The 18,466-nt window shown below is 47.8% G+C and overlaps 1 protein-coding gene across 1 annotated transcript in view; it reads left to right on the top strand.

Moving 5' to 3' along the window:
* The window catches only part of LOC129702022 (short transient receptor potential channel 5-like), an 81,581-nt gene that overhangs the window by 32,981 nt on the left and 30,134 nt on the right, over nucleotides 1–18,466 (top strand). Inside the window, exons 3-5 of the mRNA XM_055643518.1 lie at nucleotides 8,369–8,890; nucleotides 11,232–11,568; nucleotides 15,751–15,890. Of these exons, the coding sequence (XP_055499493.1) occupies nucleotides 8,369–8,890; nucleotides 11,232–11,568; nucleotides 15,751–15,890 (999 nt within the window). The remainder of the gene's footprint in view (nucleotides 1–8,368; nucleotides 8,891–11,231; nucleotides 11,569–15,750; nucleotides 15,891–18,466) is intronic.

Raw genomic sequence — 18,466 nt, 5'->3', positions numbered from 1 at the left:
CTGCTGTTCCTTGTGAGCCATGCTGCATGTCCATAGAAAAGCCGTCGTCCTTTCTAACGTGATTTACTACAAACGTGATTCAACAAATGAACAGCCTTAGCGTAAATTGTCCATTTTCACTCTATGATACACAACACCCTGCAGATCCACATCTATGATAAATTAGTAAATTCTCAATTATCTCAGGCCAAAATGGCTGCAGTGGATTTTCAAAGTCAAAGTCAATGTCAATTTTACTGGTCACATGCACCCGAAGGTGCAGTGAAATGAATTTGCCAGCAGCGATACACTTAAAACACGCAATACGCAATAAGATTTAACACAAACATCCACCACAGCATTGTACACTGTGGTGGAAGGCACAAAGTTTCAGCCAGGCCTCCTCGTTTTGAGCAAACAACTAGGGCCGCATTGCGGAGCCAATTAGTGACCCATATACTCCAGATTTCTAGCATTTATTGTTCATTATTCAAAGCAATCGGCTTTAATATGTGTGGTGGTAACAGCACTGTCGACAAACGATGCATAACTTATGAGCAATAACAAGGATATATGCAAGGGGATAAAAGCTTTGCCTTGTATAACCGTGCACAGTATTTTAGAACGAGTGTAGATATAACATATTTTCTCCCAACAAAACTCAGTACAGTTCCCCAGCTATGAATTTGAAGCCCTTCGTTCTAGTCTCCCCTTCAAATTATGCTTGAAAGTTCATAAGGGTTTAAGAGCAGAATGAGGCCATTCGGTGAATCATGTCTCCTCCGCCATTCAATTGTGGCTGATCTATCTTCTCTCTCAACCCCAATTCTCCTGCCTTCTCCCCGTAACCCCTGACACCCGTACTAATCAATAATCTATCTATCTCTGCCTTAAAAAAATATCCACTGACTTGGCCTCCACAGCCTTCTGTGGCGATGAATTCCACAGATTCACCGCCCTCTAACTAATGAAATTCAAAGGTTCTTTATTAGTCACATGCACCGATTGGTGTAGTGAAATGCGGATTGCCATTGCAGCACGCAAAAAAGAATACAACAGAACAATAATAAAGAAATTTAAACATAGAAACATCCCCCTACAATGGTTCCCATTATGAGGGAAGGCACAAAGCCCAGTCCCCATCCCCATGTCCACCCATAGTCAGGCCTATTGAGGCCTCCACAGTCGCCTTTACGGAGGCCTGATGTTCCAGGCCCCTCTCGCTGGATGATGGGGCTCTGGTGTCGGGAGAATCCTCTCAGCGGCATGGGACACCTGGAACGGCCGCTTCCCTTATCCGAAATTCCACCTCATCTCCTTCGTAAAGGAACATCCTTTAATTCTGAGGCTACGACCTCTGATCCAAGACTCTCCCACGAGTGGAAACATCCCTCTCCACTCTATCCAGGTATTTCACTATTCGGTATGTTTCACGCATGTGTCCTGTGCTGGCTAATCTATATTATAGATTTAAATCCTCAACATTATTTTTAATACCCTCAACATTATTTTTAATTGTAATTAAAAAAAATATTTTTAATAAAACTTTGTCCAATCTACCGAAACGTTTTGTCAACAAGAAACAATAAATAGTGCAGAGGCATCTCAGAGATGTTTTTAGTTTGATTTTGAGTTTAGTATATTGTCACGTGTACCGAGGTACAGTGAAAAGCTTTTGCTGCGTGCTAACCAGTCAGCGGGAAGACTGTGCACGGCTCGGTTGTAATCCTGTATCGCCTTTCCGCTGACTGGTTAGCACGCAACAAAAGCTTTTCACTGTCCCTCGGTACACGTGACAATAAACCAAACTCAAAATCAAATCTCTGAGATATGCCTATAGCATAGTGTTTCTTGCCAACCTTATGCAGATGTGTCTTCAGAGGGCTTTAGGGGGGCACAGTGGTAGAGTTGCTGCCTTACAGTGCCAGAGACCCAGGTTCAATCCTTACTACAGGTGCTGCTGCCTGCACCGAGTTTGCACACTATTCAAGTGACTGTGTGGGTTTTCTCCAGGTGCTCCGGGTTTCCTCCCACACTCCAAAGACGTACAGGTTTGTAGGTTAATTGGCTTCGGTAAAAGTGTAAATTGTTTGTAGTGCGTGCAGGATAGTGCTAGTGCATGGGGTGGTCCCTGGTCAGCACGGACTCAGTGGGCCGAAGGGCCTGTTTCCACGCTGCATCTCCACAATAAAACTAATGGTAAAAGAGTGGAGATGTAGCATATTTTCTCCCGAGAAAAGGCAGTACATTGCCATGGTTGCAATCTGGCAAATGAAGATCAGTGAGATACATTCACTCTACATGTAGATGTTCACGAGATCTACAACAACTACAGATCATTTATGGTGAACTACTGACTTAGCAAGGACAAGGGTTGGTGGTACCGTTCACCCAAATGACCATCAAACACGAAGATAGACACAAAAAGCTGGAGTAACTCAGCGGGACAGGCAGCATCTCTGGAGAGAAGGATTGGGTGATGTTTCGGGTCGACACCCTTCTTCAGTCTAAATTCTTCTCGAGTCTGAAGAAGGGTGTCGACCCGAAACATCGCTCTCTTGTCCCGCAGAGTTACCCCAGCATTTTGTGTCTATCTTCGGTGTAATCCAGCATCTGCGGTTCCTTGCTGCACTTACCGTCAAACAGATTGTGATCAGGAAGGGCATGAACTAATTGAATACAAGATTTGATGGATTATCAATGTCAACACTTTGACAAATCAAGCACAATCAATATTATCGGCAATTTTAGACAATTCATTAATCACTTGAAAAGAGAAATTCGATACCATTCACGACACGCCCAATTCAGAAACGCCTATATGCACGCTGCTGGTACCTAATATTGGCCAGGTGATATACACTAACATGGACGGCACGGTGGCGCAGTGGTAGAGTTGCTGCCTTACAGCGCCCGAGACCCAGGTTCGATCCTGACTACGGGTGCTGCCTGTACACAGTTTGACCAACGTGGGTTTTCTCCGAGATCTTCGGTTTCCTCCCGCACTCCAAAGACGTACAGGTTTGTAGGTTAACTGGGTCGGTTTAAAAAAAATCTCTCTACTTTGTGTGGGATAGCGCTAGTGTGTGGGGACTGCTGGTCGGTGCAGACTGGGTGGGGCCTGTTTCCTTGCTGTATCTCTAAACTAAACTAAATGTCCATGTTCTTCACAGCTCAAGAACCATGTTCAGATTCAGATTCAATTTTAATTGTCATTGTCAGTGTACAGTACAGAGACAACGAAATGCATTAAATGTTGGACAGGTTACATGGCTAGGACAGGTTTAGAAGAACATGGGCCAAATGCAACAAGGTGGGGCTCGTGTAGATGGGGCATGTTGGGCGGAAACCAAATGTTTTTGAAACATGGTGATGGCATCTGCCTCAACCACCTTCTCCGGCAGCTCGTTCCATACACTTACACCCTTCGTTTCCCCTCAAGTTCCTGTTAAATTCCCCCACCCCCCCATCATCTTAAACCTATGTCTTAAGGTTCTTGAATCCACACTGTATGACTATGACTCTTCATCTCTTAAGACCACTGATTAGCCAGCATCACCTAAGATGTTATTGTATAAACATGGATTAAGGCTTTTAGCATCCAGAGGCATATTAAAATTTGCTAACTCCACCCTGCTTCCTTATAAATATTTTGAATGTAACGTTTAAATTTTTGTTTAGAGATACAGCGCGGAAACAGGCCCTTCGGTTCAGTGACCAGCGATCGGCCAGCGATCCTCGCAAGCTAACATTGTCCCACACACACACTAGGGACAATTTACAATTTTACCAAAGTCAATTAGCCTAGGAAGCTGAGTGCGGGAGGAAACCGGAGCACCCGGAGAAAACTCACGCAGGTCACGGGGAGAGCGTACAAAACTCCGTACAGACAACATCCATGGTCAGGATCGAACCCGGGCCTCTGGCGCTGTGAGGCAGCAACTCTACCGCTGCGCCACCGTGCCGCACCTTAACGTGGATGGCAAATCTCAGCGGTGTCGTTATTTTTCTGAGAAGATGGATTTGGTGACATCTCCCGGAACATAAGCAAGGGGTGGTTTAGACAGACCATGAAGAAGCTTCGATAGGGGTATGGCATATGGTCTCTGGTAGTCTGCTGCTAGATTAAAGCCATATTCAAACCCATTCTAAAGACGTAAGTGTGTTTTGTTCCAATGTAAAATTCCCCGTGCGAGTGGGAAAAGGGACATGTGATGAGTATTGAGAGCAGATCCATTTTCTGCAACGCATCCCTCAGGGAGTTTGGCATCAATTTTCCCAGTGATAACATGTGTCTAGAGTTGGCAGGAGTTGATTATTATCAGTAGGCATGAAGAAATGTTGCTGCCACCTCACACTCACGGGCTTAGTTCAGAGATACAGCGCGGAAACAGGCCCTTCGGCCCACCGAGTCCGTGCCGACCAGCGATCCCCGCACACTAACACTATCTTACACAAACTACAGCCAATTTACACTTTTTTTCATGCCAAGCCAATTAACCTACAAACCTGTACGACTCGGTTTAGTTTAATGTTGCGTTTTACGAGGTACAGTGAAAAGCTTTTGTTGCGTGCTATCCAGTCAGCTGAAAGACAATACATGGTTACAATCAACCCATTCACAGTGTACAGATACATGATAAGGGAATAACGTTTAGCGCAAGGTAAAGCCAGATCAAGCATAGTCCACGTTTCACGAAAGTGGTGGATGATAGTTCAGGACTGCTCTCTGGGTGTGGTGGGATGATTCAGTTGCCTGATAACAGCTGGGAAGAAACTGTCCCTGAATCTGGAGGTGTGCGTTTTCACACTTCTGCACCTTTTGCCTGATGGGAGAGGGGAGAAGAGGGAGTGGCCGGGGTGTGACTCGTCCATGTTTACGCTGCTGGCCTTGCCGAGGCAGCGTGAGGTGCAAATGGAGACAATGGAAGGGAGGTTGGTTTGTGTGATGGTCTGGGCTGGGTCCACAATTCCTTGCAATTTCTTGCAGTCCTGGATGGAGTTGTTCCCAAACCGAGCTGTGATGCGTCCTGGTAAAATGTGTTCTGAGGTGCATCTTTGGAGTGTGGGGGGAAACCGGAGATCTGTGGGGAAAACCCACGCGGTCACGGGGAGAACGTGCAAACTCCATACAGACAGCACCCGTAGTCAGGATCGAACCCGGGTCTCTGGCGCTGTGAGGCAGCAACTCTACCGCTGCGCCTCCGTGCTTCCATCCTTCCCATAGTTCCATCATTAATAATCCAAATTCATTAATAAATTTACCGTCAGCAAACCTTTTTAAATGATGCAGTCATTCTATATTCATATTTTTTCTTGCAACTGGAAAATGAGTAAGATGATTTAAATTAATTGAGATTTGTTAAGGATTTGTGCATATTCATTATTTATATCTTGACATTGATTATATAAATCTTTAATGTTACAAATGCTGATAAATTGTTTGCTGTCATTACTCTGTGCAGACCATTAGAGATACAGCACGGACGTGGGCCATTCGGTCCAACTAGTCCATGCCGACCAGCAATCACCCCGTAGACTAACACTATCCTACACACACTAGGGACAATTTACACTTTTTTTTTCCAAAGTCAATTAACCTGCAAACCTGTACGTCTTTGGAGTGTGGGAGGAAACCGGAGCACCCGGAGAAAACCCACGCAGGTCACGGGGAGAACGTACAAACTCCGTACAGACAGCACCCGTAGTCAGGATCGAACCTGGATCTCTGGTGCTGTGAGGCAGTAACTCTACCGCTGCGCCCGTGAAAACTCACAATAAGTGCCCAGAAACAAACATTGTTCTCGTCAACTGACATTGTACGAAGAAATAAAAATAAAATTCTGCTAAATGTTTAGTTTAGAGATACCGCGCGTAAACCGGCCGTTCTGCCCACCCAGCCAGCACCGACCAGCGATCCCCGCACATTAACACCATCCTACACTCACCAGGGACAATTTATACTTATACAAAGCCAATTAACCTACAAACCTGTACGTCTTTGGAGTGTGGGAGGAAACTGAAGATCTCGGAGAAAAAAAAAACGCAGGTCACGGGGAGAACGTACAAACTCCGTACAGACAGCACCCGTAGCCAGGATGGAACCCCGGTCTCCGGCGCTGCAAGTGCTGTAAGGCAGCAATTCTACCGCTGCGCCACCGTGTCGCGTGTGTTGTGTGGAAACCTGCAAGAAAGAGTCACTATTCACAATCCCTTGTTAATGAGATAACATGCTTTGTCCTTTGTGTGGTTAACTAGCTCTGAGAATTCTTGATTAGTAAGGTGTTTTCTTGATCAGTACGGATGTCAGGGGTTCCGGGGAGAAGGCAGGAGAATGGGGTTGAGGGGGAAAGATAGATCAGCCATGATTGAATGGCGGAATAGACTTGATGGGCCGAATGGCCTAATTCTGCTCCTATGTCTTCTGGTCCTGTGGCCTTATGATTGGATATGTTCTTCTAAGTTTGATCACATGATTCATTGCATGATGCTGCCCCTCACCCACACATTCCCTTGGTCACTGGTCAACTGACCAAAACAATCCTATATCAATATCTGTCTATCTATAGCACTTCAGGTAAAATCCCTGTCTGTTCCACTGTACGAGTTCATTCCAAGAGTTCTCCCGAGTTTGCCTGATTCGAACTCGGAGATTTACGGTAATGGCCACCCGTCGGTACTCGGGGCTCTCGTGGACATTTTTCAACAGGTTGAAAAATCTTCACGAGTCTTCCCGAGCTTACCGCGTTTCCCGGGTACCTGCCGTTAACGTTACGAGCCGTTAAGAGACGTTCCCGAGCTCCGACGTACCCGCTACATTCATTCTCCGTGCTTAACACGAGTTTGATTTTTTTTAAACTCTTGAGAGCTCTTGGAATGAACTCGTACAGTGGGACAGGGCTATTAGGCTCTTTTGCTTTGATAGTGGCAGACACCTATTGATTAATAGCTTGCATGCGGCAGAGACCCGGGTTCAATCCTGACCAAGGGTGCCGTCTTTACGGAGTTTCCAGTTCTCCGACCAGTCTTACTGTCTCCGACTACATTTTTTCTGTTTGCTTTGTTGTTTATCTTTTCCCAACAATGATCTATTCTACATTTTTCTTGATCTCCATTCCCTCTGTCCTGCTTTCACACCTTACACTTCCTTATCTATGTAACACTCGCCATGCCCCCTGACATCAGTCTGGAGAAGGCTGTGTCCGACCACCCTGTGTGAAAAAAACGTCATCTCGGTTTTATTCCTTCTATCCAGCTGAGATGCTGCCTGTCCCGCATGAGCCTGTACTCCAGTAATCTTGTGTCTATCCTAAACTGAGGTCTATGAGAGGAATCAGTCTGGTCTCTTCCATCATGGACATCTCGGAGACTGACCCAAAAACGTTTAGCTTCCCAGATGCTGCCTGCAGGAGCGTCCAGGATCTTGTGTCTATGTTGAGGCTGAGATGTGTTGGTCTCGGCATCATGGACTCGGGACTGACTTTAAGCCCCAACGCAGGAGCGTGGACTTACCATCGGAGCCGATCCCTTGCCTGGGATCGACCCTCCAACTGCGGCCTGCGGGCTTTAACATCAAGGAGCTCGCAGTCTCGGGAGAGGCCGAGTCGGGAAGCTCTAAAACTGTACAACCTTCCAAACAGCCCCGACCTGGTGTTAGATCGCCCGGCGCGGGGGAGCTGAGATTCCCCCCCAATGCAGGAGCTTGATCGCCCCGTCGAGGAGGCCCACCGCCGGCTACGGGAGCCAAGATCATCCCGTCAACAGGAGGCTCGAGGCCCCCGACCACTGGAGGAGAAAGAAGGGAAGACATTGAACTATTTTTTCTCCTTCCATCACACAGTGAGGAATGTGGAGGAGTCACTGTGGTGGATGTTTATGTTAAAATGTGTTTTGTGTGTTCTGTTGCTTTTTATTGGTACGACTGACTTGGCAAATGAAATTCCTTGTATGTTGCAAAACATACTTGGCTAATAAAGTAATAAAACCACCAGATTCAAAAACAGCTTTTTCCCTCAGGCCATCAGATTACTCAACACGCTCAAGAAAATTCCATGAACATTTAACTTTAACTCAATGTCTGCAGTATGCTATTTGCACTTTTCTATATTGCACCTTTATTATTGCACTTTAATAACATACCTCAAAATTTTACCACAGTCTGGCACACTGTGAATATTTTAAATAATGTATACTGTCTATCTTATTGGTATATTGTCTGTCTGTGTTATAAATATTACTTGCACATTTGGAGTATGGGGAAACGCAATTTCAATCCAATTTATTTGAATTGACAATAAAGTTTACTTTGAACTTTGAATGATTATGTTTGACACTGACATTGTGGGCTGAAGGGCTCTCTGTTCTAATATATATATTTTATTTTCCACAGGTTCCTCCTTTACTCATGGATGCCCAGTTCTCAGAGTTCACCCCGGACATCACGCCTATAATGCTTGCCGCGCACACCAATAATTATGAGATCATCAAGCTGCTGGTACACGGTGGGGTCTCCATCCCCCGACCGCATCAGGTGAGGTGCAACTGCGTGGAGTGCGTCTCCAGCTCGGAGGTGGACAGCCTCCGCCACTCGAGGTCGCGGCTCAACATCTACCGCGCGCTGGCCAGCCCGTCGCTCATCGCCTTGTCGAGCGAGGACCCCATCCTCACCGCCTTCCAGCTGGGCTGGGAGCTGAAGGAGCTCAGCAAGGTGGAGAACGAGTTCAAGGCAGAGTACGAGGAGTTGTCGCTGCAGTGCAAGCTCTTCGCCAAGGACCTCCTGGACCAGGCACGGAGCTCTCACGAGCTGGAGATCATCTTGAACCACCGCGATGACCAGAGCGAAAAGCTGGACCCACAGAAGTGCCACGACCTCGCTAAGCTCAAGGTGGCAATCAAGTACCACCAGAAAGAGGTAGGTGGGGTCTGACTGGTGTAGGTGGCAGGAGCGGGGAAAGCCTACTCCTGGTACAGCCCCCTGGTACAGCACACTGGGCCTGCCTGCACCAGTATGGTACCCAACTATGTCAGTGTGTGTGTGGTGTGTGTGTGTGTGTGTGTGTGTGTGTGTGTGTGTGTGTGTGTGTGTGTGTGTGTGTGTGTGCATGTATTTGTAAGTGTGTGTGTGTGTGTTTTTGCATGTGTGTGAGTATGTCTGTGAGTGTGCGTGTGTGTGTGTGTGTGTGTGTGTGTGTGTGTGTTTGTGCATGTATGTGTAAGTGTGCGTGTGTGTGTTTTTGCATGTGTGTGAGTATGTCTGTGAGTGCGCGCGTGTGTGTGCGTGAGTGTATGTACGTGTGTGTGTGTGTGTTAGTATGTGTGTGTGGGGATATGCACGTGTGTGCACATGTGTCTGTGTATACGTGTGTATGTATGCATTAGTGTGAACTTATGTGTGTCTGTACATATGCATGTGTGTGCAAACGTGTGTGTGCCTGTGCATGTGTACGTTTGTGTGCATGTGTGTGTGTGTGTGAATGTGCATGTTCAGCCCATTGGGTCTACTCCGCCATTCAATCATGGCTAATCTATCTTTCCCTCTCAACCCCATTCTCCTGCCTTCTCCCCATAACCCCTGACACCCGCACTAATCAAGAATCTATCAATCATCACCTTAAAAATACCGAATGACTTTGCCTCCACAACCATCCCTGGCAACGAATTCCACAGATTCACCACCCTCTCACTAAAGAAATTCCCCCTCATCTCCTTTCTAAAGGTACATCCTTTTATTCAGAGATGATGTGCTACATTGGTGAAAACTCACGAAGGGTCCCGACCTGGAACGCCACCGATCCATGTTCTCAGCCTGACCTCAGCTGAGTTACTCCAGCACTTTGTGCCTTTCCTTGAGAGCAGGCTTGTTCTCCATGGAACACAGGAGATGTAACGGAGGTATATACAATCACGACAGGTTTACAACGAGAGCTTTGAGAGAAATAGTTAACAAAATGTTGGAGGATCACAGGGTGAAGATTTAAGGTTTTTGACAGAATATACCAGGAACTTACAGATAATAAAAACAGGAAATACTCAGCAGTTCAGACCATACATGTGGAAGGAAAACACTCTTAATGTTTTCATTAGAGGTTTGACAAAATGTCTTTGACCTGTCAGTTGTGGTGACAGAACCCTCGTTTCCGCCATTGATGAGTGCAATAAAATAATACTTTATTGTTACATGTAGCTGGATAGGGTGAAATTCTTTGTTTTGCACCAATCACACAAATTATACAATAGATAGGTACAATCATGGCTCACATTCACCTATACTCCATTTGATTTATAGAATATTATAGTATTCACCCCTATATTGGAAATGATGAATTCATGTCATAGGATCAGAATGAGGCCATTCGGCAGCTGTAAGACAGCAGCTCTACCACTCCACCACCCATAATAGCTGATCTGTATGTATAATGGCAGTCTTTACAATGGTCCAGAACCAGGGGCCACAATCTTACAATAAAGGGGAGGTCATTTAAGACTGAGGTGAGAAAAAAACTTTTTCACCTAGAGAGTTGTGAATTTGTGGAATTCCCTGCCACAGAAGGCATTGGAGGCCAAATCACTGGATGGATTTAAGAGAGAGTTAGATAGAGCTCTAGGGGCTAGTGGAGTCAAGGGATATGGGGAGAAGGCAGGCACGGGTTATTGATAGGGGACGATCAGCCATGATCCCAATGAATGGCGGTGCTGGCTCGAAGGGCCGAATGGCCTCCTCCTGCATCTGCATATGTTTCTATGTCTCAAAGTCCAACTTCAATAGCCATTACTCCTTGGGGAAGGTTAGGACGTATATTTCACGGACTCACGACACACTTAAGATAGTAAAAAATGATGAAGATTATTAAGGGTTTCGACACGCTAGAGGCATGAAACATGTTCCCGATGTTGGGCGAGTCCAGAACCAGGGGCCACAGTTTAAGAATAAGGAGTGAGCCATTTAGAACGGAGACGAGGAAACACTTTTTCTCACAGAGAGTTGTGAGTCTGTGGAATTCTCTGCCTCAGACGGCGGTGGAGGCCGGTTCTCTGGATACTTTCAAGAGAGAGTTAGATGGGGCTCTTAAAAATAGCGGAGTCATGGGATATGGGGAGAAGGCAGGAACGGGGTACTGATTGTGGATGATCAGCCATGGTCACATTGAATGGCGGTGCTGGCTCGAAGGGCCGAATGGCCGATTCCTGCACCTGTTGTCTATTGTCTATATGGTGTTTGAATGGACTGTCCTCATTTTTGATTTTCTCCGCAGTTTGTTGCCCAGCCCAACTGCCAGCAGCTGTTGGCCACGCTGTGGTACGACGGCTTCCCGGGATGGCGCCGGCGACACTGGGCGGTGAAGCTTCTGACCTGCGTCACCATCGGCTTCCTCTTTCCCGTCCTCTCCGCCGTCTACCTGGCGGCTCCCAAGAGCAGGCTGGGGCTCTTCATCAAGAACCCCTTCATCAAGTTCATTTGCCACACGGGCTCCTACCTGACCTTCCTCTTCCTGCTCCTCCTGGCCTCCCAGCACATCGTCAAGACCGACCTCCACATGCAGGGGCCGCCCCCGACTATCGTCGAGTGGATGATATTGCCGTGGGTGCTGGGTATGTCTCTCTTCAACCACTTCGTTCCTTTCCCCGGTAGACAAAAGTGCTGGAGAAACTCAGCGGGTGCGGCAGCATCTATGGAGCGAAGGAAATGGGCAACGTTTCGGGACGAAACCCTTCTTCAGACTAAGGTGGGTGGGGAGGGTGGGGAGAAGAGAGAAAAAGGGAAGAGGAGGAGCCCGAGGGCTGAGGGAGAGCTGAGAAGGGGAGGAGACAGCAAGGGCTACCGGAAATTGGAGAATTCAATGTTTATGCCGCTAGGGTGCAGACTGCCCAAGCGGAATATTAGGTGCTGCTCCTCCAATTTCTTCCCTTCTCCCTAACCAATCTGAAGAAGGGTCTCGACCCGAAACGTCGCCCATTCCTTCTCTCCAGAGATGCTGCCTGTCCCGCTGAGTTACTCTGGCTTTTTGTGTCTACCCACTCAGACCTTTCTGTCCAGGGCCTCCTCCATTGCCGGAGTGGTTGTTTCACTGAACACCTGAACTGAGCCTCAGTCTGTTTTAACCAACCTGATCTCCCGGTGGCTCAGCATTTCAAATCCCCCTTCCATTCCCACTCTGACCATTCTGTCCTGGGCCTCCTCCATTGCCAGAGTGAGGTCCAGTGCAAACTGGAGGAACAGCACTTCATATTTCACTTGGTAGACAAAAATGCTGGAGAAGCTCAGTGGGTGAGGCAGCATCTATGGAGCGAAGGAAATAGGCAACGTTTCGGGTCGAACCCCATTCTTCAGGAAACGTCACCTATTTCCTTCACTCCATAGATGCTGCCTCGCCCGCTGAGTTTCTCCAGCATCTGCTATTCCTTCTTAAACTCTTAATCATATTTCACTTGGGCAGCTTACACCCCAGCGGTATGAACATTGACTTCACTAATTTCAAGTAACTCCGACATTCCCTCCCTCTCCGTCCCTCCCCCACCGAAGTGGCACCAGCTTCTCGTTTTCACCCAACATAGAAACATACAAAATAGGTGCAGGAGGAGGCTCTTCGAGCCAGCACCGCCATTCATTGTGATCATGGTTGATCGTCCCCAATCAATAACCCATATAATCATATAACCATATAACAATTACAGCACGGAAACAGGCCATCTCGACCCTTCTAGTCCGTGCCGAACACATAATCTCCCCTAGTCCCATATACCTGCGCTCAGACCATAACCCTCCATTCCCTTCCCATCCATATAACTATCCAATTTATTTTTAAATGATAAAAACGAACCTGCCTCCACCACCTTCACTGGAGGCTCATTCCACACAGCTACCACTCTCTGAGTAAAGAAGTTCCCCCTCATGTTACCCCTAAACTTCAGTCCCTTAATTCTCATGTCATGTCCCCTTGTTTGAATCTTCCCTACTCTCAGTGGGAAAAGCTTTTCCACGTCAACTCTGTCTATCCCTCTCATCATTTAAAAAACCTCTATCAAGTCCCCCCTTAACCTTCTGCGCTCCAAAGAATAAAGCCCTAACTTGTTCAACCTTTCTCTGTAACTTAGTTGCTGAAACCCAGGCAACATTCTAGTAAATCTCCTCTGTACTCTCTCTATTTTGTTGACATCCTTCCTATAATTAGGCGACCAAAATTGTACACCATACTCCAGAATTGGCCTCACCAATGCCTTGTACAATTTTAGCATTACATCCCAACTTCTATACTCAACTTCTATTCTCATACCATGCCTGCCTTCTCCCCATATCCCTTGACTACACTAGCCCCTAGAGCTCTATCTATCTCTCTTAAATCCATCCAGTGATTTGGCCTCCACTGCCCTCTGTGGCAGGGAATTCCATAAATTCACAACTCTCTGGGTGAAAAAGTTTTTTATCATCTCAGTCTTAAATGGCCTCTCCTTTATTCTCAACACACAGCTAACAATGGCCTGTTTATTTTATTAAAGTTACTTTTTTGCATATCTTTCATTCATTGTTCTATATCTCTCTACATCATCGTCTATATCTCTCGTTTCCCGTCCCCGTAAATTTCAGTTTGAAGAAGGTTCTCGACCAGAAACGTCACCCATTCCTTCTCTCCTGAGATGCTGCCTGTCCCGCTGAGTTACACCAGCATTTTGTGTATATCTCCCCCTTTCATACGTCGGCACAACTCGATGGGCCGAATGGCCTCCGTCTGCTCCTATGACTTTGTTTGGTTTAGACATACAGTGCTGAAACGGGCCCTTCGGCCCACCGCATCCGTGCCGTCCAGCGATCCCCGCACAAGAAAACGACCCTTCTTTATATGGAGAAACTCAGCGGGTGCAGCAGCATCTATGGAGCGAAGGAAATAGGCGGCGTTTCGGGCCGAAATCCTTCTGAAGAAGGGTTTCGGCCCGAAACGTCGCCTATTTCCTTCGCTCCATAGATGCTGCTGCACCCGCTGAGTTTCTCCAGCAATTTTGTGTACCTTCGATTTTCCAGCATCTGCAGTTCCTTCTTGGACCCTTCTTTATATCATAAGTTCATAAGTCGGCAGGGTGGCACAGCAGTAGAGTTGCTGCCTCACAGCGCCAGAGACCCGGGTTCAATCCTGACTTCCGGTGCTGCCTGAAGTGCGTACGTTCTCCCTGTGACTGCGTGCGTTTACTCCGGGTGCTCCGGTTTCCTCCCACAGGTTTGTAGGTTAATTGGCTTTGGTGAAAATTGTAACTTGTCCCGAGTGTGTGTAGGATAGTGCTGGTGTACAGGGTGATCGCTGGTCGGCACGGACTCGGTGGGCCGAAGGTCCTGTTTCCGTGCTGTATCTCTAAACTAAACTAAACTGAGTCATAGGAGCAGAAATAAGCCATTCGGCCCATCAAGCCTACTCCGCCATTCAAATCATGGCTGATCCGTCTTTCCCTCTCAACCCCATTCCCCTGCCTCTTCCCCACAACTCCCGACACCCACACTGATCGAGTATGTATTTATACAGTCGTATATTGTTTCATGGCAATCTATTGTTGCATCTCTGTCGGACTGTGGTTGGGCCACTGTTGAAATATCGTGCACAGATCTAGTCGTCCCATTACAGGAAGGGTCTCGGCCTGAAACGTCGCCTATCCCTTTGCTCCATAGATGCTGCCTCACCCGCTGAGTTTCTCCAGCATTTTTATCCACCACGGGAAAGGTGAGGGGGGGGGGGGGAAGTTTAATAGGTACCTGAGGGGTGGAACGAGCTGCTGGAGGAGGTGGTTGAGGCAGGTACCATCATGACATTTAAGAGACATTTCGACAGGTACATGGATAGGACAGGTGCTCCTAATGAGCCTGTCCCACTTACGCAACTTTTTCGGCGACTGCCGGCACCCATCATAGGCCGTCGCTGGTCGGCGAAAATTTTCAACGCGTTGAAAATCCAGCGGTGACCAGAAAGATGTTACGCCTCTTTGGGCGACTGAGGAGACGACTCACGACCATACAAGCAACATCCTGGTGACATGTCGCGGGGTGAAGCCTGTATGGTCGTGAGTAGTCGCCCAAAGAGGCGTACCTTGTTCTGGTCGCCGCTGGATTTTCAACATGTCGAAAATGTTCGGCGACCTGCAGCAACCTATGACGGGTGCCAGCAGTCGCTGAGAAAGTTGCGTAAGTGGGACAGGCCAATTAGACTTAGGTATGAACCCCAACCCAAAGACGTGCAGGTTTGTAGGCTAATTGACTTCTCTAGATTGTCCCTAGTGTGTGTAGAATAGAGGTTTGTAGTATTGTAGAGAACAATGGAATAGATGAACAGCGTGGACACGATGGGCCGAAGGGCCTGTACCCACGCTGTATCTCTAAACAATAAACTCTCAAAGTGTAAAGTCTCAGAAATGTAGATAAATAATAGATGGTGAAACACCTGGATAGAGTAGATGTGGAGAAGATGTTTCCACTAGTGGGAGAGTCTAGGAACAGAGGGCACGGCCTTAGAATAAAAGGACGGTTCTTTAGGAAGGAGATGAGGAGGAATTTCTCTAGAGGGTGGTGAATCTGTAGAATTCATTGCCACTGACGGCTGTGGAGGCCAAGTCAGTGGATCTTTGTGGAGGCAGAGATAGATCGATTCTTGGTTGGTACGGGTGTCAGGGGTTATGGGGAGGAGGAAGGGGAATGGGGTTAGGAGGGAGAGACAGATCAGTCATGAGTAAACATGATGGGCCTACTTTTCCTCCTCTCACTTATCAACGTGAATAAAAGAATTCCTTCTCTTGCAGGTTTTATCTGGGCTGAGATCAAGGAAATGTGGGACGGTGGATTTAATGAGTACGTTCATGATTGGTGGAACTTGATGGACTTTGCCATGAACTCCTTGTATTTGGCCACCATCTCACTGAAGATCGTTGCCTATGTGAAGGTGAGTAATCAGCAGAAGTTTCAACATAGGAATTCCAGCTAGCTATTACGAACAGTGAAGGCGCGCGCGGTGGAGCACCAGGGACCCGGGTTCAATCCCGCTCACGGGCGCTGTCCATACGGAGTTTGCACGCTCCCCCCGTGACCTGCGTGGGCTTTCTACTGGTGGCTCCAGTTTCCTCCTCCGCTCCAATGACGTACTGTTTTGTAAGTTAATTGGCTTTGGTAAAATTGTAAATTGTCCCGAGTGTGTGTAGGATAGTGTTAGCGTGCGGGGATCGCTGGACAATGCAGACCAGCGATCCCCGCACATTAACACCATCCTACACCCACTAGGGACAATTTTTACATTTACCAAGCCAATTCACCTCCAAACCTGTACGTCTTTGGAGTTGTGGGAAGAAACCGAAGATCTTGGAGAAAACCCACGCCGGTCACGGGGAGAACGTACAAACTCCGTACAGACAGCGCCCGTAGTCGGGGTCGAACCCGGGTCTCCGGCGCTGCATTCGCTGTAAGGCAGCAACTCTACCGCTGCGCCACCGTGACCGATATACGGTGAGAGGGGGAAAGTTTCCTGGCGATGTGTGGGGCATGTATTTTTTACACAGAGTAGTCAGGAACGCCTTGCCAGTGGGTGGAGGTGGAGTTACTCCAGCACTTTGTGTCTTTCTTTGGGAAACCAGCATCTGCAGTTCCTTGAGTCTACATTCTTTTGGCTAGGAGGAAGAGCCATCCTATATATATTGGCATTCCAATATAGAGAATGGGAAGGCTGGGACTTTATCCCTTGGAGCGCAGGAGGATGGGGGGTGATCTTATAGAGCAGGGGTGGGCAACCTTGTTCTACATAGGGGCTGGGACACATGTCTGTGAGCGGATGGCGGGCCACATCCATCACGTGTACGCATGGATCCCACCTCCATCCCGCTCCAGATGGCAGGCATCAAATCACGTGTTCACAGAAGGGAGACACAATGTTGGAAACATAGAAACATAGAAACATAGACAATAGGTGCAGGAGTAGGCCATTCAGCCCTTCGAGCCTGCACCGCCATTCAATGTGATCATGGGTGATCATCCAACTGGAGAAACTCAGCGGGTGAGGCAGCCTCATGCAATCCTTGCATGTCTCGCCCGCTGAGTTTCTCCAGCATTTTTGTCTACATTCGATCTTTCCAGCATCTGCAGTTCGTTCTTATTACGTGTCGATAGAAGGTGGGCGGCCGTGCCGGCGGCTTTGCGCAGGAAGCGGTACAGCCGGAGATCGACCGCGCTCGGGGAAGCGCTCGGCGGTCCGGATGATTTCGGGTTACGGGTGGCATTCGGTCCGGGGGCCGTGAGTTGCCGACCCCTGTTGTAGAATATAAGACCGTGATCTTATATGTACAAGACCATAGAAACATAGAAACAAGGTGCAGCAGTAGGCCATTCGGCCCTGAGCCTGCACCGCCATTCGATATGATCATGGCTGATCATCCAACTCAGTATCCTGTTCCTGCCTTCTCTCCATACCCCCTGATCCCTTTAGCCACAAGGGCCACATCTAACTCCCTCTTAAATATAGCCAATGAACTGTGGCCTCAACTACCTTCTGTGTTCCAGAGATTCACCACTCTCTGCGTGAAAAACACATTGCTGGAGTAACCCAGCAGCTTTGTGCATCTAGCCTGTCCAATTCCCATGAGGGGAATAGATAGAGTAGATACACAGAGTCATCAAGATGCAGAGGAGATAGGTTTAAGGTGAGAGGGGAAAGATGTAATGGGAACCTGGGGGCAACGTTTTCACACAGAGACTGGTGCGTGTACGGAGCAAACTGCTGGAGGAGGAGGTTGAGGGAGATACAACTGTATAACAACATTTAAAAGACAATTGGAGAGGTACATACTGTAGATTGGAAAGGTTGAGAGGGGTATGGACAAACGCAGGCAGGTGGGACTAGCGTAGATGGGGCATGTTGGTCGACAGGGGCAAGCTGGGCTGAAGGGCCTGTTTCCGTGTTGTGTGACTCTGTGACAGATCACTGTCTATTCACCGACATATTTTATCTTCATCACAAATAACTATTGGGCATACATTCCCATTATTTGCTGATTGATATATTTTTTCAACATTTGAATCATCTTCACTGGAAGATGTCTTGTATGCCTTAGATTTTGTTTTTCCTTGTCTTAGTCACGCCCCCGCTGCGAGTTGCCACGGGCAATGCTGCAGGTCGCTAGTTTAAGCTCTGCTATTGGGGACAGCCGGAGAGAAAGTGCCTCCGGCTACAGCTGTATCTCACACCTTTCCAGCATTCTCCAGCGAGGTTTAGTGTCGGGAACTTGCAGGAGGCCAAGGACAAAGATGTGAGGATCTCGGCGTGATACTCCTAACGAGACCGGGTTTTTCATATGAAAGTGTCCACTGACACAGCTTTCGCTCTGGTTTAGAAATATACTTTAGAGATACGGCGCGGAAACAGGCCCTTCAGCCCACCGAGTCCGCGCCGATCAGCGATCCCCGCACTGGGGACAACGTTACATTGATAACAAGCCAATTAACCTACAAGCCGAGAAAACCGAAGGAAATCTC

This window comes from Leucoraja erinacea, chromosome 12 (genome assembly GCF_028641065.1).
Source record: "Leucoraja erinacea ecotype New England chromosome 12, Leri_hhj_1, whole genome shotgun sequence".
NCBI lineage: Eukaryota > Metazoa > Chordata > Chondrichthyes > Rajiformes > Rajidae > Leucoraja > Leucoraja erinaceus.
Note: the sequence above shows the minus strand (reverse complement) of the source record. Positions and strands in the feature narration are given on the sequence as shown.